The sequence below is a fragment of the Chiloscyllium plagiosum genome, unplaced genomic scaffold, assembly GCF_037043375.1.
Source record: "Chiloscyllium plagiosum isolate Xiang-an unplaced genomic scaffold, Cpla_swu_hap1 HiC_scaffold_26, whole genome shotgun sequence".
NCBI classification, from domain to species: domain Eukaryota; kingdom Metazoa; phylum Chordata; class Chondrichthyes; order Orectolobiformes; family Hemiscylliidae; genus Chiloscyllium; species Chiloscyllium plagiosum.
Genome location: NW_028270164.1, coordinates 22281505 through 22304635, shown reverse-complemented (window position 1 = coordinate 22304635; position 23131 = coordinate 22281505). Strand labels below are relative to the sequence as shown.

General features: G+C 42.9%; 1 protein-coding gene across 2 annotated transcripts in view; it reads right to left on the bottom strand.

The window, feature by feature from the left end:
* The window catches only part of LOC122563175 (uncharacterized), an 82537-nt gene that overhangs the window by 42721 nt on the left and 16685 nt on the right, over positions 1-23131 (bottom strand). For both annotated transcript variants that reach the window (XM_087973565.1, XM_087973564.1), the window contains exons 4-5: positions 19948-20021; positions 13521-13586 (exon numbers count right to left, since the gene is read on the bottom strand). In XM_087973565.1, coding sequence (XP_087829691.1) covers positions 13521-13586; positions 19948-20021 — 140 coding nt within the window. The remainder of the gene's footprint in view (positions 1-13520; positions 13587-19947; positions 20022-23131) is intronic.

Genomic DNA, 23131 nt, shown 5'->3' with positions numbered 1-23131 from the left:
CATTGAGGCCTGTTGCAGGCTGCAGCGCAAAATTGACAGGATGCAGAGCTGAGCTGAGAAATGGCAGATGGAGTTCAACCTGGATAAATGCAAAGTGATGCAATTTGAAAGGTCCAATTTGAATGCTGAATATAGGATTAAAGACAAGATTCTTGGCAGTCTGGAGGAATAGTGCTATCTTGGTGTTCAAATGCATAGATCCCTCAATGTTGCCAACAAGTGGATAGGGTTGCTCAGAAAGCATATGGTCTCTTGGCTTTTATTAACTGGGGAATTGAGTTGAAGATCCGTGAGGTTTTGCTGCATCTCTACAAAACCTTGCTGAGACCACACTTGGAACAGTGTGTCCAGTTCTGGTCACCCTATTACAGGAAAGATGCGGAGGCTTTGGAGAGTGTGCAAAGAAGGTTTACCAGGATGCTGCCTGGACTACAGGGCTTGTCTTACGAAGAGAGGTGGACTAAGCTCGGACTTTTCTCTCCGGAGAGGAGGTGGAAGAGAGTTGACCTGATGGAGGTGCACAAGGTAATGAGAGGCATGGATAGAGTCGATAACCAGACACTTTTCCCCAGGGCAGGATTGACTGCCATGAGGGGTCATAGTTTTAAGATGTTATGAGGAAAGTATAGGGGAGACATTAGGGGTAAGTTCTTTATGCAGAGTTGTGAATGCATGGAATGCGTTGCCAGTGGTGGTGGTGGAAGCAGAGTCATTAGGGACATTTAAGTGACTGCTGAACATGCACATGGACAGCAGTTAATTGAGGGGTGCATAGGTTAGGTTATTTGATTTTAGTTTAGGATTAATCCTCGGCAAAACATGGTGGGCCAAAGGGCCTGTTCTGTGCTGTACTTTTCTATGTTCTGTGTTCTAAGTTCGATGTTCTATGAAATTTGCCGATCTCCTCTGCTGATGGCTTTGTTCAAATCTGGATCCTTTGTACCATGAGTAACATATATACATCTGTAATTTCATATTCCAGGCATGGATATGATGTTGGCTTAGTGGCAGGAAACAAAATGGGTGCTTTTGAATTGGAAGCCTTTTCCAGTGGGATTCTTCAGTACCCAGTACTCAAGGTCTCTGTTTTTTGTAGTGTATATTAATTATTTGTTTATAAATGTAAGGGGTGTGGTCAAATTGTTTGCAGATGACACCACAAAATTGGTCACATGGTTGATAGTAAGACAGATAGCTTTTGAGTGCAGGAAAACATCAACAGACTGATCTGACCAGGATAAAATTGGCAAATGGAATTCAACACAGCGAAAAGTGCAGTGATACACAGGAAGAGGTCAAACAGGCAAAAGGAATAGACATTCACTGGGAGAACACTGACAGGGACCTTGGAGAGAATGCCCACAATTCCCTGAAGGTATCATGACAGGTTGAAAGGATTGTTAAGAAGGAAGATGGAATCCTTTCCTATTTTAGCCATGGTATTTAGAACTGTGATGTTATGCTGGAACTCTCTACATCGTTGTGGCACGGTGGCACAGTGGTTAGCACTGTTGCCTCACAGCGCCAGAGACCCGGGTTCAATTCCCGCCTCAGGCGACTGACTGCGTGGAGTTTGCACGTTCTCCCCGTGTCTGCGTGGGTTTCCTCGCGTGGGAGGAAACTGGGTGCTCCAGTTTCCTCCCACAGTCCAAAGATGTGCAGGGTCAGGTGAATTGGCCATACTAAATTGCCCGTAGTGTTCGGTAAGGGGTAAATGTAGGGGTATGGGTGGGTTCGCTTCGCGGGTCGGTGTGGACTTGTTGGGCTGAAGGGCCTGTTTCCACACTGTAATGTAATCTGTAATCGTTAGTTCGGGCTAAACTTGTGCACAATGGGCATTTTTGGTCATCACTAAAAGGATGGAATTGTACCAGAGTTGGTGCAGAGGAGATTTAGGAAGATGATGCCGGGAAAAGTAAAGCAGTGAGGAAAGATTGGATAGGCTGGAGTTGTCCTGGCAACAGAAAAGGCTGAGGGGAGATTCAATTCGGATGTAGGAAATTGTAAAGGGCCTTGATCAAATGGATGGAAAGTGTCTGTTTACCTCAGCAGACAGGTCTGTAATTTGAGGAGCACGGATTTAAAGTGATCGGCAGAAAGGTTAAAGGGGAGATGAGAATACATATTTTTCACCCTAGATGTCTGGAACTGGCTGCCCAGAAAGATAGAACAGACAGACAACCGCAATTCACTTAAAAGGTGCCTGGATAACCAGTGCTATAACCTGCAAGACTGTAGACCAAATGCTGGAGAATGGGATTAGGCTGGCTGGTTCACCTTTGTCTGGCGCAGACATTATGAGACAAATACTCTGTTTCTGTGTCATAAACATTCTACATTTTTTTCCATGAACCACTGGAAGACGAATACACTGTCACTGTGTATGATAACTATGATAAGTAAATTAAAGATAAATTTAAATAAATATTCCATCAGCCACACTAATGTAATATATTCTTCTGAATTGACAATTGAGGTGAATTTTATGGAAATGATGGGGAAACTAGCCAATGAATAGGCCTTCCCTGGGATCAGGATTTTTGGTTGGTTTGTAATACGCCACACACCAATTGCTCATGTTAGACGTCACACAACACCAGGTTATAGTCCAACAGGTTTAGTTGAAATCACAGGCATTTGGAGCACTTCTCCTTCATCAGGTGAAGTGGGGACAAGTGCACAGGCACAGAATATGTAGTTAGGGAGATAACGGCAAGATAATTCCAGGTAATTAAGCGTGTCAACAGATAAGTACAAATAGCGTACTGTTACTTGGTGAGAGCACGATTGAGCCAATGGGTGGTTCCTTGGATCCAGAAACACACCGAGGTGAGAAGACAGAGAATATGGAACGTAACAACTTATTCAAAACTGCATAAAACCCACTCTGATGACATAAAACCACTGGAGAATCTCAGAGAGTTGATGAATAGGAAGAGCTGTTTGTCAGCAACCTATATGTGGAAACTAATTCCATGTCTTCAATGAATGCTTTCAAAGGGCTGAATGAGAAGATGTAGAACAGCCAATGATATTACCTTGGTGGATTCTGAGAGTAGGATGTAAGAAGGGAATGCAGCGTTGTTGATTCTCTGAGGCTATAATCAGAACAATATGAATATGACCAGGTGAGTGCAGCCCCACAGAAATGGACAATACAGGAACATTATTGGAGGAGGATTGTGTCATGGATCATGTCAATGGTGACAGGAAGATCAAGGGGGATGAGGAATTATATTCAACATGATCAAAGTCACAGGAAATGTTATTTATAACATTGCTTAAAATTGTTCATTGGTGCTTTCACAGGACCGAAAGTCTAATTAAAGAGATTAAATCAGGGAGTTCAATGAAATCTGTAAATGTAATAAAGAGATGATGATGTGTTCAAGAAAAAGGACTGGATGGCAGAAAGGTCAAAATTTGGAGTGCAGAGGAGAAGATTTATGAGAATGAATGTTCTACATAAAGCTTAGAGTACTTCAGAGTGGAAATATCTGCATTAGGCAGTGCATAACTTTAACATTAACGCCAGTTGGAATTGGTGCTATTTAGGAAATTAAGAGCTTTGGCATTCTCTGCCTTAGGAGGCTGAGGTGGATAGATTCTTATTAGGCAACAGAATCCAAAGTTATGGAGTTATACGTGAAAATAAGGAATGTGAAATACCAACAGATCAGCCACGATCTTATTCAATAGAACACAAAGCTTGAGGGATCAAATGGGTCTATGTCTATTCCAATTTCGTATGTTCTTGCACATGTTGAAATGACATATTGTCCTCAGTGACTGATCCACGTGCAAAAGTAGCCAGTGGATGTTCTTGAAATTTACTGTGAAAACATAGGTTCATTCTTCTTTAAATGAATTCAGGGTCTTTAAATTCATTGAGTGCATAACATAATAAAAGAAATGTTACTTTGGTTAAACGAGAAGGAACTTACAGAGATATTAAAAACCACTCTGTTTTGGAGAGCTGCAAAGAATGTATGTTGTTTGCAGTGCAATTCCATGGCAGTGATGAGCGTAACCCAGTGAAAATAGAAATGAAATCTAGAACCCAATAATCATGTCAGCATTCATAGATCAGATACAGCTTCAAACCTTTTCACACTAACTAGCTTTGTTATGTCCAAAAGATGTGTTTCTATTTCAAATGAAATTTATCTTGTTAAGGTTAAGTCAAATGAGTTACCTGTAATATTAATCCAATAATAATCATCAATGATAGTAGAACAGGTTAACAAAACTGAAGGTTTTAAAACTTTGAAACATTTTATATAATTTTTAAAACATATTTCAGGAAGTTTAGGTTATCTTTTGTCTCCACCATAATTTCCATCCTTCAGCCAATTGTTTCATTTGTTCCCTGGCATCTGTTTGAGATTAAAACTGTTTACAAACTTGATGTCACACTTGATCCTGAGGTGAGCCTCCAAACACCACTAAGAATTTCTAATTCCATTCTCATTACTTCACCCAATTCTGTCTTTGCCTTGGCTAATCTTCTGTTTAAATGCTTGCTTATCCCTTTGTTATCTTTAGGCTTGAGTATTCTAGGAAAAGGAGGAGAAAGTGAGGTCTGCAGATGCTGGAGATCAGAGCTGAAAATGTGTTGCTGGAAAAGCACAGCAGGTCAGGCAGCATCCAGGGAACAGGAGAATCGATGTTTCGGGCATAAGCCCTTCTTCAGGAATGAGGAAAGTTTGTCCAGCAGGCTAAGATAAAAGGGACTTGGGGGAGGGGTGTCGGAAATGTGATAGGTGGAAAGAGGTCAACGTGAGAGTGATAGGTCAGACTGGGATGGGGGCGGAGAGGTCAGGAAGAAGATTGCAGGTTAGGAAGGCGGTGCTGAATTCGATGGATTTGACTGAGACAAGGTGGGGGGAGGGGAAATGAGGAAACTGGTGAAATCCAAGTTCATCCCTTGTGGTTGGAGGGTTCCTAGGCGGAAGATGAGGCGCTCTTCCTCCAACCGTCGTGTTGTTGTGGTCTGGCGATGGAGGAGTCCAAAGACCTGCATATCCTTGGTGGAGTGGGAGGGGGAGTTGAAGTGCTGAGCCACAGGTGGTTGGGTTGGTTAGTCCGGGTGTCCCAGAGGTGTTCTCTGAAACGCTCCGTAAGTAGCCGGCCTGTCTCCCCAATATAGAGGAGGCCACATCGGGTGCAGAGGATGCAATAGATGATATGTGTGGAGGTGCAGGTGAATCTGTGGCGGATATGGAAGTTTGCCCTCCACCGCATCTCTTCCACTTCCCGCTCCTCCGCCCTTGAGCCCCGCCCCTCCAACCGCCACCAGGACAGAACTCCACTGGTCCTCACCTACCACCCCACCAATCTCCATGTACAGCGCATCATCCACCGTCATTTCCACCACCTCCAAACGGACCCCACCACCAAGGATATATTTCCCTCCCCTCCCCTATCAGCATTCCGTAAAGACCACTCCCTCCATGACTCCCTCGTCAGATCCACACCCCCCACCAACCCAACCTCCACTCCCGGCACCTTCCCCTGGAACCGCAGGAGGTGCAAGACTTGCGCCCACACCTCCCCCCTCACCTCCCTCCAAGGCCCCAAAGGAAACTTCCATATCCTGCACCTCCTGCACCTGCACCTCCACACACATCATCTATTGCATCCTTTGCACCCAATGTGTCCTCCTCTATATTGGGGAGACAGGCCGGCTACTTACGGAGCGTTTCAGAGAACACCTCTGGGACACCCAGACCAACCAACCCAACCACCCTGTGGCTCAACACTTCAACTCCCCCTCCCACTCCACCAAGGATATGCAGGTCTTTGGACTCCTCCATCGCCAGACCACAACAACACGACGGTTGGAGGAAGAGCGCCTCATCTTCCGCCTAGGAACCCTCCAACCACAAGGGATGAACTCGGATTTCACCAGTTTCCTCATTTCCCCTCCCCCCACCTTGTCTCAGTCAAATCCATCGAATTCAGCACCGCCTTCCTAACCTGCAATCTTCTTCCTGACCTCTCCGCCCCCACCCCAGTCTGACCTATCACCCTCACCTTGACCTCTTTCCACCTATCACATTTCCGACGCCCCTCCCCCAAGTCCCTCCTTCCTACCTTTTATCTTAGCCTGCTGGACAAACTTTCCTCATTCCTGAAGAAGGGCTTATGCCCGAAACGGCGATTCTCCTGTTCCCTGGATGTGCCTGACCTGCTGTGCTTTTCCAGCAACACATTTTCTATTCTAGGAAAAGGCAAAGTCACTATATTTCCAGCAGACCACATGGCTGCTGTCCTATAGAGAGTCAACTAGTGTTAAGTCTAACCGAGGGTCATCACATTTCAGGTTAAGGGTGAGGTTGAAGGAGCAGGACCATCTTGATAAACCCAGTCGGTGCAGGAATGGACTTGATGATTCTAACCATTCCTTGACTGGTTGTAGCTATGAAATAACTCTCCCTATTTTAGCACAAACCACCTGATGTTAATTAAGGAAGACTTTGCAGGGTCGTTAAGGTTGCATGTGCTATTGTCATTTCCAGTGCCTTGGTCAATGCAGAGCATTCTTCCAGTTTCATTCCTTTTATCCAAATTTTATAGTGATTTGATGCAAATTGGACCTATTCTTGGTCCAATGTAGGGGTCATTCATGCAAACACCTACATAATTGGGGATCTGGAGTCACATGCAGGCCAGATCAGGTGAGGATGCCATATTTTCCTTCCTTGAAGTGCAATAGTGAACCAGATGGGTTTTTACAGCATTAGTCTTCCTTTTGATTCCAGATTCATTAACTGAATTCAGATTTCACCATTTGCCTGGTGGGATTCAAATCAAGTTTCGCTTTTTAACCTATTTAATTAACCAGATGAGAGATGTTATTGCACACCTCTGCAGCAGGTGGGACTTGAACCTGAGTCTGCTTTTCCAAGGGTTGGGATACTGGAATTACATTGTGCCACAAGAGAGCTCCTAAGGCTCCCAGAGTATTAGCCTGGGTCTCCAGATGCTAGTAATAAAAATACTATGGCACTGCCTCTCATGTTATTATGAGATGTGCTATCAAATATTAAGTTGTAAATTTATCTGCATTTGGACTTGTGAAAGGCAGGTTTAAACAAAAAAAGAACAGTGACTGAAATTTAAGATGGCTGAAACGAATTGTGGAGCTGTATTCCACATCATGGAAAAGTAAAGAGGCTCCAATAGAGTCAACCACACCTCTCGATGTGTAGACAGCTCTCCCATCTCATCAAGGTGAAGGATGTATCAATGAGCAGTCAACAGCAAGAACACTAAGAACTTAACCAACCCAGACAGCAGTTATAGAATCACAGAGTCAGAGAGATGTACAGCATGGAAACAGACCCTTCAGTCCAATCTGTCCATGCTGACCAGATATCCCAACCCAATCTATTGCCACCTGCCAGTACCTGGCCCATATCTCTCCAAAACCTTTCTATTCAGATACCCATCCAAATGCCTCTTAAATGTTGCAATTGTACCAGCCTCCACCACTTCCTCTGGCAGCTCATGCCACATGCCACCCTGTGTGTGAAAGATTTGCCCCTTAGGTAACTTTTATATCTTTCCCCTCTCACACTTAACCTATGCCCTCTAGTTTTGGACACTCCCACCCCAGGGAAGAGACTTGTCTATTTCTCCTATTCATGCCCCTTGTGATTTTATAAACACCTATAAGGTCACCTCTCAGCCTCTGACACTCCAGGGAAAACAGTGCCAGCCTATTCAACCTCTCCCTATAACTCAAATCCTCCAACCCTGGCAAGGATTGATTAGCGATAGTTAACATGACATTATGCTTGGGAAATCATGTCTCACAAACTTGATTGAGTTGTTTGAAGAAGTAACAAAGAGGATTGATGAGGTCAGAGAGGTAGATGTGATCTACATGGACTTCCCTTTGGTGTTCAACAAGGTTCCCAATGGGAGACTGATTAGCAAGGTTAGATCTCACAGAATACATGGAGAACGAGCTATTTGGAAACAGAACAGGGTCAAAGGTAGAAGACAGAGGGTGGTGGTGGAGGATTGTTTTTCAGACTGGTGACCTGTGACTAGTGGAACGGTGCTGAAAATGTGTTGCTGAAAAAGCGCAGCAGGTAAGGCAGCATCCAGGGAACAGGAGAATCGACATTTCAGGCATAAGAAGGGCTTATGCCCGAAACGTCGATTCTCCTGTTCTCTGGATGCTGCCTGACCTGCTGCGCTTTTCCAGCAACACATTTTCAACTCTGATCTCCAGCATCTGCAGACCTCACTTTCTCCTCACTAGTGGAACGGTCACAGGTTTGGTGCTGGGTCCTCTACTTTATGTCATTTTCATAAATGATTTGGATGCGAGCAAAAGAGGCCCAGTTAGTAAGCTTGCAGATGACACCAAAATTGGAGGTATAGCGGACAGCAAAGAAGGTTACCTCAGATTACAACGGGATCTTGATCAGATGGGCCAATGAATGGAGAAGTGGCAGATGGAGTTTAATTCAGATAAATTAGAGGTGCTGCATTTTGGGAAAGCAAATCTTAGCAGGACTTATACACTGAATGGTAAGGTCCTAGGGAGTGTTGCTGAATAAAGAGACCTTTGACTGCAGGTTCACAGTTCCTTGAAAGTGGAGTCACAGGCAGATAGGATAGTGAAGAAGGCATTTGGTATGCTTTCTTTTATTGGTCAGAGTATTGAGTACAGGAGTTGGGAGGTCATGTTGCGGCTGTACAAGACATTGGTTAAGCCACTGTTGGAATATTGCGTGCAATTCTGGTCTCTTTCCTATCAGAAAGATGTTGCGAAACTTGAAAGGGTCCAGAAAAGATTTACAAGGATGTTGCCAGGGTTGGAGGATTTGAGCTATCGGGAGAGGCTGAACAGGCTGGGGCTATTTTCCCTGGAGCGTCGGAGGCTGAGGGGTGACATTATAGAGGTTTAAAAAATTATAAGGTGCATGGATAGGATAAGTAGACAAGTCTTTTCCCTGGGGTGGGGGAGTCCAGAATTAGAGTGCATAGGTTAAGTGTGTGAGGGGAAAGACAGAAAAGTGACCTAAGGGGCAACTTTTTCACACAGAGGGTGGTGCGTGGATGGAATGAGATGCCAGAGGAATTGGTGTGATCTGGTACAATTGCAACATTTAAGGGGAATTTGGATGGGCTTATGAATAGGAAGGGTTTGGAGGGACATGGACCCTGTGCTGGCCGGTGGGACTAGATTGGCTTGGGATATCTGGTTGGCATGGACGGGTGGAGTGAAGGGTCTGTTTCCATGCTGTACATCTCTATGACTCTATGACATCCTTGTAAATCTTTTCTGAACCCTTTCAAGTTTCACAACATCCTTCTGATATGAAGGAGGCCAGAATTGCATGCAAATTCCAAAAGTGGCCTAACCAATGTCCTGTACAGCCACACAATGACCTCTTAACTCCTGTACTCAATCCTTTGACCAATAAAAGAAAGCATACCAAACACCTTCTTCACTATCCTATCTACCAGTGATTCCAATTTCAGAGAGTTATGAAGCTGCACTCCAAGGTCTCTTTGTTCAGCAACACTTCCTAGAAAATTACCATTATGTTTAGAAGTCCTGCTAAGATTTGCTTTCCCAAAATTCAACACCTCGCTTTTATCTAAATTAAACTCCATCTGCCACTTCTCAGCCCATCTGATCAAGATCCCGTTGTAATCTGAGGTAACCTTCTTCGCTGTCCACTGCACCTCCAATTTTGGTGTCCTCTGCAAACTTACTAATTATACCTCTCGTGCTCACATCCAAATCATTTATATAAATGATAAAATGTAGTGGACCCAGCACCGATCCTTATGGCACTCCACTGGTCACAGGCCCATAGTCTGAAAAACAACCCTCCACCAGCACCATCTGTCTTCTACCTTTGAGCCAGTTCTGTATCCAAATAGCTATTTCTCCCTGTATTCCATGAGATCTAACCTTGCTAACCAGTCTATCATGGGGAACCTTGTTGAATGCCTTACTGAAGTCCATATAGATCACATCTACCGCTCTGCCCTCATCAATCTTCTTTGTTACTTCTTCAAAAAACTCAATCAAGTTTGTGAGACATGGTTTTCCACAAACACAGCCATGTTGACTATCCCTAATCAGTCACTGTCTTTCCAAATACATGTACATCCTGTCCCTCAGAATTCCCTCCAACAACTTGCCCACGATAGACATCAAAATTCATTGGTCTATAGTTCCCTGGCTTGTCCTTACCAACTTTCTTCAACAGTCGCATCACGTTAGCCAACCTCCAGTCTTCTGGCCCCTCACCTGTGACTATCATTTTAGATTTTAAGTTTTCATATTTCAGATTATTTTCATTGGCGTCCCTCAACTTACTACAGGTACTTCTTCTATAATGTGATGGTTGTGTTCTTGTGCAATCTCATCTTATAGAAAAGTAATGCATTAGAAACTTTACAGCCAAAACACATTTTAAAGTTTGCATTTTGGAAAAACTGTCCCCAATTTGTTAATCTGTGCTACAGGAAATTTGCATTAACAAAACATGCATTTTATAAAAGCAACCATTCGTAACTTAAAATACCACTTGTGATTCTATAAACAACACATATTCTTGCATTATAAATATTAAACTGAAGTTTTATATATAACTAGTTAATGATCCTGATACTTTGTTTCCTCTTCAAAACACAAAGGATGATATTCATAATCACATCTCTACTCACTCTGCTACCTTCAAAAGTCAAGTGTTGCAGATCTAAATATGCCAAGTATTTCATAAAAATAAATACCTCAGAAATTGTTGCATGCTAATTATTTGAGACAGATTTTCCTGGGCTGTGATTATTCTCATGAAGATAAGGCAAAAAAAAAATTCAAGGAAATTACTTACTCATAATCAATCACATTATATATCCAATTAATGGTAGATTTATGCAAATAATATGCTGTAATTTGAATCTTACAATAACATATTTTTTAAAAAAAGAAATCAGTTTAATACTCTGAGGAACAAAGGCAGTGGACCCTCGGTAGCTGCTCCTTCGATACTTGGCCCAATCTCATCATAGGAGAAAGTGAGGACTGCAGACGCTGGAGATCAGAATTGAAGAATATGGTGCCGGAAAAGCACAGCCAGTCTGGCAGCATCCAAGCAGCAGGAGAGTCCACATTTCGAGCAAAACCCCTTCATCCGGAAAGAGGGATGGACCAAGGGGGCTGCGAGATAAATGGAATGGTGGTGGGGCTGGGGAAAGTTAGCTGGGCATGCAATAGGGGGTGAAGGGAGTGAAGGTGAGGGTCAGAGAGGCGGATGAAGTGGATAGGTTGGAAGGAAGATGGACAGGTAGGACAGTTCAAGAGGGTGGTGCCAAGTTAGAAGGTTGGACCTGGGACAAGATGGGGGCAGAGGAAAAGAGGAAACCACATTGACACCATGTGCTTGTAGGGTCCTTTGGTGGAAGATGAGGTGTTCTTCCTTGAAGCAATGGGTAGCTAGGGTTTGGCGGGTGGAGAGTGCCCAGGACTTGCGTGTCCTTGGGGGAGTGGGAGGGGGAGTTGAAGTGTTTGGCCACCAGGCGGTGTTGTTTTTATAGTGTGGGTGGCCAAGAGATGTTCTCTGATACATTCAGCAAATTGGCGTCCTGTCTCCCAAATATAGAGGAGACCACATCAAGAGCAATGGACACAGTCGATGATGTGTGTGTAAGTACAGGTAAATTTCTGTCAGATGTGGAAGGATCCTTTGGGGGCTTGGAACGAGGTGAGGGGGGAGGTGTGGCCACAGGATTTGCACTTCTTGCAGTGGCAAAGGAAGGTGTCGGGAGTGGAGGGTGGGTTGGTGTGGGAGGCAAGGACCTAACAAGGGAGTCAGAGGGAATGGTCTCTCTGGAATGCAGATAGGGGTGCAGAGGGAAATATATGGAGAGGGTGGTGGGGTCTGTTTATAGTGGTGGAAATGGAAAAGGGTGATGCGTTATATCTGGAGGTTGGTGGGGTGGAAGGTAAGGACCAGGGCGTGGTGTTGGGGTGTGGGGGCTTCTGTTCTTGTAGGATTGGAGGGGTGGGCTTCAAGGACAGAGATGCGGGAAGTGCTGGAAGGCATCGTCAACCATGTGGGAGGGGAAAATTACAGTCTTTGAAGAAGGAGGCCACCTGGGATGTTCTATTGTGGAATTGGTCCTCCTGGGAGCAGATGCGGTGGAGGCAGAGGAACAGGAAAGAAGGGATAGCGTTTTTACAGGAGGCAGAGTGGGAGGAGGTGTAGTTCAGATTGCTGTGGGGGTTGGTAGGTTTGTAGTAGATGCCTCTGTTGAGTTGGTCATTGAAAATAGAGTTGGAGATGTCCAGGAAGGGGAGGGAGGTGGCCGAGATGGTCCAGGTGAACTTGAGGTCGGATTGGAAGGGGTTCGTGAAGTTGATGAACTGTTCAACCTCTTTCTGGAAACATGAGGTGGTGCTGATACAGTCCTTGATGTAGCAGAGGAAAAGGTAAGGAATGGTGCTGGTGTAGCTGCGGAAGATGGACTTTTCCACATATCTGACAGGCATAGCTGGGGCCCATGTGGGTGCTGATGGCTATCCCTTTGGTCTGGAAGAAGTGGGAGGATTCAAAGGAGAAATTGTTGAGGGTGAGGACCAGTTCAGCCAATCAAATGAGTGTGTGAGTGGAAGGCTGCTGGTTGGGCCGGAGGGCTTAGAGGTCTTCATTATGGTGGATAGATGTGTACAGGGACTGGATGGCCCTGGTGAAGAATAAGCATTGGGGGCCGGGGAAACAAAAGTCATGGAGGAGATGGAGGGTGTGAGTGGTGTCCAAATCTCCTCTTAGTGTTCACTGACAGTGAAAGCAACAGCAGTAAACATTAATCAACATAAGAGATACAATATTTTCTCCCAAGATGACAACAAAATGGTAGTTGATTTTTTTTGTACATGGAGGATCTCTAATGCAATATTCCCTTACATACAGATAAATCTTTATCAGGCAACATAACTGTACCAGGCCATGATTACCATAAATTTTATTCCAGGTCAATTCAGGAAGATACTCAGCTCTGAAGTTTGAGGGAATTATTCATGGACCGTGGAATAATTAATCAATCAAACCATCTTTCCTTCATACTCTCCTGAAATGACTGAAAAAGTGACTAAGCTCACTTTTAGATGATTGAATTGTCATTTTTATTTAATTTTTAATATGACCTAGAAATGGTCAAAACATATTGACAATTTTATCAGTAACAGAGATCTGTAACTATAGGTAGAGAGATCGCTACCTATATTGAAAAGACTATCCTTCCTACCATTCAAGCGAGGCAGAAGAAATGTTGCCACATTTTGCAATATAGTTGGAGGGCTGCATGTCCAATTCACTACTTTACTATTTAATGTCACTCTCTGGGCAGCAGTTACAGCTCTCTGTTACTTAAAGCCATTAATGGCTCATCAAAAATACCCAGATCTGGTGGTGATGGGGTAGGGATGAGAAAGAGAGAGAAACGCACTTTTAATAAATTAAAAAATATATATTTCACAGTACCAATGGTTGTAGAGGGTTTCTCCTTGGTCTTTCCAATTTCAGGGGTCTTCTGCATTAATACTTCCACTGGTAGAAACAAAATTACAAGAATCAAACAACAGGCATGATATACACATTCAGATCGTGTAAATATTAACCTTTAAATATTAAGCATACCACTACATAATTACACTTACATACTTACTACATAATTAATTGTACACTTACAAATTTTCAATCTATTACAAAAAGTGATTTGTCTACAATATTTAAAATGTATTTAATCATCATGATCAAATGTCAAGAAATAGATTTTTAATATTTATAGGTCATCTCTTCTTGGTTCTAGCTTTGACTTTCCATTTATTTTTATTCCAGCTTCGCTTCCTTATTGTCAGTCTGTCAAAAATTAATGGCTTCAATGAGTTACGTGCTTTTGCTAAGCATTGAGAAGAATATTCAGACTTGTGCTGACAAATGGCAACTTATATTTCAATCACTCAAGTGTCTGGTAACGACCATTTCTAACAAGACAGAATCTAATAATCACTCCATGACATTCTCTGGTACTGCCATCACTGAATAGCACACTATCCAAAGTTTGGGAATTGCCATTCACCAGAATCTGAACTAGACTAGTCAAGTAAATGTTGCAAATATAACAGCTGATCAGGAAGTTAGGAATCTTGCATTGAGGAATAAGACAGTGCTACTTTTTGGGTCTGCAGATCGAAAAAGCAAAAATGACCTTTAGTAGAGTGAGATGTTCTTGATTAGATTACATACATTGTGAAAACATGCCCTTCAGCCCAACAAGTCCACACAAACCCTCCAAAGAACAACCCACCCATTTCCCTCTGACTAATGAACCTAACACTATGGGTAATTTAGCATGGCCAATTCACCTGACCTGCACATCTTTGGTCTTTGGGAGTACCCAAGGGAAACACACACAGACACAGGGAGAATGTGCAACCTCCACACAGACAGTCACCCAAACTCAGGTCCCTGGCGATGTGAGGTATCAGTGCTAACCATTGAGCCACCATGCCGCTCTTGTCAGATGAGGGAGTTTCGGGAGAATTTACGTCTTACTGAGAATTATATCTGCAATAAATGCCATTGATTGCAAATCATATCATATTGAATGGATCAGAATGGAGAGACAGTTAGAGACAATGAGGAATTTACAAGAGCAAGATGATGTGATGGATGGCAGTAATAGAAAGGGAGAAAAGTTGCTGATACAGTCACATAGATGGGTTAACTCCAGGAAAGGTAAGAGAGGTAGGCAGATAGTGCAGGAGCCTTTTGTGGCTATCCCCATTTCACACCAGTACGCTGTTTGGAAAATGTACAGGGTGATGGATTCTCAGGGATATGTAGCATTAACAGCCAAGTTTCTGGTATCGAGACTGGCTCTAATGCAAAGACAGGTCTGTCGGGTTCCAAGAGGTCAATTGTGTTTGGGATATTTCTAGTCTGAGGCACAGACAGACATTTCTGTGGCCAGCAGCAAAAAATCAGAATGGTGTTTTGCCTCCCTGGTGCCAGGATCAAGATGCTTCAGAGAGAGTACAGAATGTTCTCAAGGGGGAAGAGGGACTAGCAGGAGGTCATTGTACACATTGGAACCAATGACATAGAAAGGCGAAAGGATGAGATTCTGAAGGGAGAATATTGAGAGTTAGACAGGAATTTAAAAAGGAGGTCCTCACATGTAGTAATATCTGGATTACTCCCAGTGCTGCAAGCTACTGAGGGTAGGAAAAGGAGGATAGAGCAGAGGAATGTGTGGCTGAGGAGCTGGTGTATGGGAGAAGGATTCACATTTTTGGATCATTGGAATCTGTTCTGGGGTAGAAGTGACCTGCACAAGGATGGATTGCACCTGAATTGGAAGGCGACTAATATATTGGCAGGGAGATTTGCTACAGCTGCTCAGGAGGAATTAAACTAATAAGGTGGAGGGGGGAGGTGAGTCCAAGGAGATAGTGAGGAAAGAGATAAATCTGAGGCTGGTACAGTTGAGAACAGAAGTGAGTCAAACAGCCAGAGCAGGCAGGGTCAAAGCAGAGGAAAATGTAGGACTGATAAATTAAACTGCATTGATTTCAACACAAGAGGCCTAACAGGGAAGGCAGATGAACTCAGGGTATGATTAGGAACATGGGACTGGGATATCATAGCAATTACTGAAACGTGGCTCAGGGATGGACAGGACTAACAGCTTAATGTTCCAGGATACAAACACTATAGGAAAGACAGAAAGGGAGGCAAGAGAGGAGGGGGAGTGGTGTTTTTGATAAGCAACAGCATTACAGCTGTACTGAGGGAGGATATTCCTGGAAATACATCCAGGCAAGTTATTTGTGTGGATCTGAGAAATAAGAAAGGGATAATCACCTCATTGGGATTGTATTTTAGACCCCCCTAATAGTCAGCAGGAAATTGAGAAACAAATTTGTAAGGAGATCTCAGCTATCTGTAAGAATAACAGGGTGGTTATGATAGGGGACCTTGACTTTCTAAACGTAGACTGGAACTGCCATAATGTTAAGGGTTCAGATGGAGAGGAATTTGATCACAGTGTACAAGAAAATTTTCTGATTCAATATGTGGATGCACCTACTAGAGAAGGTGCAAAACTTGACCTACTCTTGGGAAATAAGGCAGGGCAGGTGACTGAGGTGTCAGTGGGGGTGCACTTTGAGGCCAGCAACCATAATTCTATTGATTTAAAATAGTGATGGAAAGGGATAGACTAGATCTAAAAGTTGAAGTTCTAAATTTGTGGAGACTAATTTTTACAGTATTAGGACAAACATTTAAAAGTTTAGATTAGAGTGGTGCTGGAAAAGCGCAGCATCCGAGGAGCAGGAAAATCGACATTTCCGGCAAAAGCCCTTCATCAGGGATAGAGGCATGGAGCCTCCAGGGTGGAGAGATAAGTGGGCATGGCGGGTGGCTGGGGAGAAGTTAGCAAAGTATACAATAGGTGAATGGGTGTGGGGATGGAGGTGATAAGTCAGTGCGGAGGGTGGGGAAGGTAGCAAAGAGTACAGTAGGTGAATGAGGGTGGGGATGGAGGTAATAAGTCAGAGAGGAGGGTGGGGGAAGGTAGCAATGAGTACAATTCCTGTGGTGGCAGGGGAGGGTGCCAGGACGGGAGGTTGGGTTGTCGGGGGGGCGTGGACCTGACCAGGTAGTTCACGGAGGGAACGGTCTTTGTGGAAAGCGGAAATGGGTGGGGAGGGAAATATATCCCTGGTGTTGGGGTCCGTTTGGAGGTGGCGGAAATGTCGTGGGATGATGTGGTTTATGTGAAAGTTTGGAGGGTGGACTTTTAAAAGCTGGTTGGGGGCAGATGTCCGCAAGTAAACATACAGCTGGAAAATGGGAAGCCTTCAGAAATGAGATAACGAGAATCCAGAAAAGGATATTCCTGTTAGGGTGAAAGGAAAGGCTGGTGGGTGTAGGGAGTGCTGGAAGACTAGAGAAATTGAGGGTTTGGTTAAGAAAAAGAATGAAGCATATGTCAGGTATAGGCAAGATGGATCAAATGAATCAAATGAGAAGAGTATAAAGGCAGTAGTCAGGAAGGCATTTGGTATGCTTTCCTTTATTGGTCGGAGTATTGAGTACAGGAGTTAGGGGTCATTTTGCGGCTGTACAGGACATTAGTTAGGCCACTGTTGGAATATTGCATGCAATTCTGGTCTCTCTCCTATCAGAAAGATGTTGTGAAACTTTAAAGGGTTCAGAAAAGATTTACAAGGATGTTGCCAGGGTTGGAAGATTTGAGCTATAGGGAGAGGCTGAACAGCTGGGGCTGTTTTCCTTGGAGCGTCGGAGGCTGAGGGGTGACCTTATAGAGGTTTACAAAATTATGAGGGACATGGATAGGATAAATAGACAAAGTCTTTTCCCTGAGGTCGGGGAGTCCAGAGCTAGAAGGCATAGGTTTAGGGTGAGAGGGGCAAGATATAAAAGAGACCTAAGTGGCAACTTTTTCACGCAGAGGGTGGTACATGTATGGAATGAGCTGCCAGAGGATGTGATGGAGGCTGGTACAATTGCAATATTAAAGAGACATTTGGATGGGTATATGAATAGGAAGGGTTTGGAGGGATATGGGCCGGGTGCTGGCAGGTGGGACTGGATTGGGTTGGGATATCTGGTCGGCATGGACGGGTTGGACCGAAGGTTCTGCTTCCATGCTGTACATCTCTATGACTCTATTTAAAAAAAGGGGACATGAGACAGCTTTGGTAAATAGGGTTAAGGAGGATCCAAAGAGATTTTACAAATACATTAAGGACAAAAAGATAACTAGAGAGAGAATTGGGCCCCTCAAAGATCATCAAGGCGGCCTTTGTGTGGAGGCGCAGGAGATGGGGGAGATACTAAATGAGTATTTCGCATCACTGTTAACAGTGGAAAAGGACATGGAAGATATGGAATGTAGGGAAGTAGATAGTGTCATCTTGGAAAATGTCCAAATTACATAGGAGGAAGTGTTGGATGTCTTGAAATGCAGAAAGATGGAGAAAACTCCAGGACCTGATCAGGTGTACCCTAGAAATCTGTGGGAAGCTGGGAAAGTGACTGCTGGGACCCTTGCTGAGATATTTGTGTCCACGATAGTCACAAGTGAGGTGCCAGAAGACTGGAGATTGGTTAATGCCATGCCACTGTTCAGGAAGTGTGGTAAGGACAAGCGAGGGAGCTTTCAACCAGCGGGCCTGACGTTGGTGGTGGGCAAGCTGTTGGAGGGAATCCTGAGGGACAGGATTTACATGTATTTGGAAAGGCAAGGATTGTTTAGGGATAGACAACATAGCTTTGTGTGTGGGAAATCATGTCTCACAAACTTGAGTTTTTTGAAGAAATAACAGAGGATTGATGAGGGTAGACTGGTGGATGTGATCTATATGGACTTCAGTAAGGCGTTTGTCAAGGTTATCCATGGGAGACTGGTTAGCAAGGTTAGATCTCATGGAATACAGGGGAAAGTAACCATTTGGTTGCAGACTTGCCTCAAAGGTAGAAGACAGAGGGTGGTGGTGAAGAGTTGCCTTTGAGCCTGGAGGCCTGTGACCAGCAGAAGACAATGCTGGCAATAACTATGGAGTTCTCAGACTGTTGTGAAATTTGATTTAATGTGTCTGTACAATTATGTTTGTTCAACTCCTTTGAGTTTGCGTCTTCCTGGGTATAAAAAGTTTAAGGCATTTTGTAAAAAAAATGACACAATGCCACTGAACTCAATAGAACGCAAAATTGAAAGAGGTGTATCTAAAACAGTTTACAGCCCAATTACGTTCACACCAAAAGTTGCAATTGTCATCACTGGGTTTTGCTTTGTTGCTGTTTTAGGTATTGTGATTTATTCTCTGTGATAGCCAAATGTGACATATGAATGCTGAAGAAACTATTGTGGGAATTTAATCAGTTTGTTTTTAAATGTTCTTGCATTTGTCCCTGTTGCCAACCAAATGTTCTGGGAATATGGTTCAGATGTGCATTAAAAGCTGGAAGTAGTAATTAGCCACTGTAACCCAAACCTGAGAACACTTGCTCACTTCTTTTCAGGTGCAAGAAACTCCCAATGTTGCTGTGTGTGGTACACTCCTCATTCCTGCTCCAGGGAGAACACCTCTGCCTTATCTGGAAGTTGAAAATCAACTGGATATGATGTGCAAATTTCTAGATTAAAAGGGAGAAACCATACCCAATGTTACCCTTAGCCTGATGTCCATCTTGTTGTGAAGGATGGGTATAGCTAGTCTTCCCCAGAACTCTTTAAGCAGTTGGCCAGTAGCCATCATACCTGTCCCTCATGAAAAATTCATGAAGAAAACATTTTCCCCACTGTCTATCTGGAATGGTTGAGATAACAGCCTCGAGGTGAACCTTCTTGCAAATTTGGGTTCTCATGCTTAAAGTCCGAACTTTGAAAGTCAGGAGATTATTTTGATTGCCTTAAAATACCTAAACAAGACATCACCATGTAGAATGATACACTGTACATTGTAAGCTTTTATACATGTATCTTTAGTTCATGAAATGTCAATGTTTCTTCCCAGTTTTAATTTGCTATTTGTATGCCAATTATGTTAGCTCAGCAGTGAATGGTAAACACTGCACTGATACTCAAGTCAGACATAGATCTTTAACAAACTATACAATATTTGGCAATGTGTCAGTTAGACAACTCAATGGTGACACATTGCTCCAGACCCGGAATTGAGGATGTGAATTTATTAACAGAGATCGATTTGCCCTTGAATACATTGTTTTAATATTTGGCAGTTGTTCCCTTTTCATGGAGGGCAAAGCAATTAAAGCAGGCTCAAAACTAGAATTTTGTTCAGGATTCCCTCCAGCTTTATATCTTGACAGTATTCTGATGTGAATACTTACAAACAACAGGCTAGTTACTTACGGTCACAGATTCGAAAACCATTGGTCCATCCAAGCTCGGTGCACCGGATCAGACTTTTGCCAAGCAATTGATAGCTGGAACAGGAAGAGAAAAGTAAATGAAAATTCTCTGAACTAACAGAGAAAATTAATGTAAATTCTCTTTTCCAGCGATGGTCTAAAATATTTATCAGTCTAGTTAAATATCAGTTTATTTGTCTTTCAGGTTTTGACTTCAGTTTCAATAGTTTCAATGCTAAGCATCTGCCATGAATTTTACCTTAAACAGCAAATTGATTGTTAACAGAGGTGTATTCTGATATAGCAACAACAAAAACTTGCATTTAGTTAGCACCTTTAGCAGGAAAACACCTCAATGCACTTAATAATTCAATGACCATATTAAAGAGATGACGACCAAAGGGAAGTAAAGATTTCAGAGAAAATTCCAAATCTCCAGATCTTTGGCTGATTGAGATTCAATCACCAATGATGGAGTCATTAAAGTAAAGTTTGCTTAAGATGTGGGAATTAGATGAGCACATATATCTTGGATAGTTGGGGTTGGAGGAGATTAAAGATATAGAGGGATGAGGACATGGAGGACTTAAAAACAATGATAAGAATGTTATAATGGTGACAATGCTTACCTGGATCCAAGGAAAGTCACAGAAATGGTAAGTGCAAGCTGGCATGCAAACAACAGAATTTTAGCTTAGCGTAAGTTTAAGAAGGGTGGCAGTTGGTGCATTGGAATAGTCAAGCACAGATCAACAAAGGTAGGGATGACCATTTCAGCAGCAGATGAGCTAAAAGAGGGGTTAATTTGGTTGATGATATGGAAAAAGCACATATATAAAAACAGCTTCTTTCCCACTGTGCTCAGACGTTTCAACAGTTTTCTCAAAAGTTAATTCTGTTCTCTGCCTCTCTATAGCTTCTCTGCAGCTGAAAGTTTGCATTCTGCATTCTGTTTTGCTATCCTGATGCACTTTGATTGTTTCAATATGCCTGTAGAGCATGTAAAACAATACATTTCACTGAATCACAGGATCAAGTTTGAAAATCTTGCAATAATTTGGCTCAGTCTCAGACAATTGACAGGAGGAGGGATGATATCAGCAGATGGGAAATAAAATTTATAGTGAGGACCAAAGACAATTCCTTCCATATTGGGTTGAAGGATATTTCTCACGTAGCTATGACTGAATGCCAGACAAACAAATTGATTACCAAGAGATGGAGAGATGGCATTTGGATAGAGATGGATTTAACAACTAAACATAAAAATTTAGATTAAAACATGAAATACTGAAAATAGTCAGAAAGTATCTATGAGAATACTTTATGTTTCATGTTGAACCAAGATAGAACTTAGTAAATTGTAAGATCCTGAGGAGTGTTGTGGAACAGAGGGACCTAAGAGTACACGTACATACTTCTTTGAAAGTGGTGTCGCAGGTAGAGTGAGTGGTGAAAAAGGCATTTAGCATGCAAGCTTTCATCAGTCGAGGCACTGAGTGCAGGAATTGGAATGTAATGTTGCAGTTGTATATATAGTTGGTGAGGCAGTTGGTTGTGCTCAGTTTTAGTTATCGGAAAGTCACAGTTAAACTGGAAAGAGTGTAAAAAAAGATTTACAAGGACGTTGCCAGGTCTAGTCAGTCAGGGTTATAGGGAGAGATTGGCCAGAGTGAGGAGTGACCTCATTGAGGTGTATAAAATCATGAGGGGCATAGATAGGATGAATGCATGTAGTCTTTTTCCCAGGGATGGGGAATTGAAAACTAGAAGATATAGGTTTACGGTGAAAGGGGAAAGATTTAAGGAGGACCTAAGGGGCAACTTCTTCATGTAGAGAGTGGCGCGTATATGAAATGGGCTGCCACAGAATGTGGTTGAGACAGATGCAATACTAACATTTAAAAACATTTGGATAGGTACATGAATGGGAAGGGTTTAGATGGGTATGGACCAAATGCAGGCAATTGGAAATAGCTGCGTGGGCACCATGGTCAGCTCAGACTAGTTTGGGCTGAAGGGCCTGTTTCCACGCTGTATTACACTATAAGTCTATGAGTCTATGATGAAAATGAAACTGAAAAAGATATGCCAGGAGCTGGTGAGCAGCTATTGCCTGAACACAAAAATAAAATAAAAATTAAAGCAGCATCAAAAATGAGAAATTATAATCTTGCAGAATCACAGAATTGTTACAGTGTCAAAGGAGGCCTTTTGGCCCATTGTGTCTGCACTGGCTGTCAGAATATTTTGACATTGTCAAACTCCTTCCTTTCTTCACAGTGTTTCCAATTAAACAATTATTCAACATTATCTTGAACCCACCTCTGCGACACTTCTAGTTAGTTCATAACCAACTTAGACCACTCATTATGTGAAAAAGTTCTCTCATCTCCCAATTACTTTTTTACAAAACACTTTAATACTCTGCTATTTCGTTCTCAAATCTTTTACAAGAGGGGGACAGTTTTTTCCTGTCAACTGTGTCCAGACAATTCATGATTTTGAAGATATCTGTCAAATCTGCCTTCACCTTTTACCTCTCAGGGAAAACAGTGCCAACTTCCCTAGTCCATCCTCAAATTAATTCCCAATCCAATCTTGTCCCTGGAACCATTTCCATGAAGCCTCTTCTGCCCTCTCTCCAATGTATTCACATTCTTCCTATTGTGTGGTGTCCAGAACTGTATGCAATACTCCAAACCAGTGTTTTATATTAGTTCATCATAACCTCCTGTTCTTGTACTTATTGTTTCCATTTACGAAGCTAAGAGTACTGTATTATTTATGAACTACTCTTTCAACCTGCGTTGCAATCTGTAATGACTTTTAGACAATCAGGTATCTGCTCCTGTATACCCTTCAGAATAGTACCCATTGTTTTATCCTGTCTCTCCAAGATCATTATACCAAAATGCATCACTCAAAAGCTCTCCACATTGAACTGGTCACGGATACATCTTTGAGGGGCAGCAGAGGTAACAGGGTCGGAGCATTAAGAGAAACTATTTCTAATTTGGATAAATGGAAGTCGTTAGAAAAAATAGAACCAGGCAAGTGCAGGTCCACCCAGTTGGATGTCAGGTGAGAACCACTGAAAGGGGGTGGTGCATTTGACCATGTCAAAGGATAAAATCAGATGGAGAATTTTGGGCAGAGTTAGCTTGCCAAAGTTACAGCAAGAG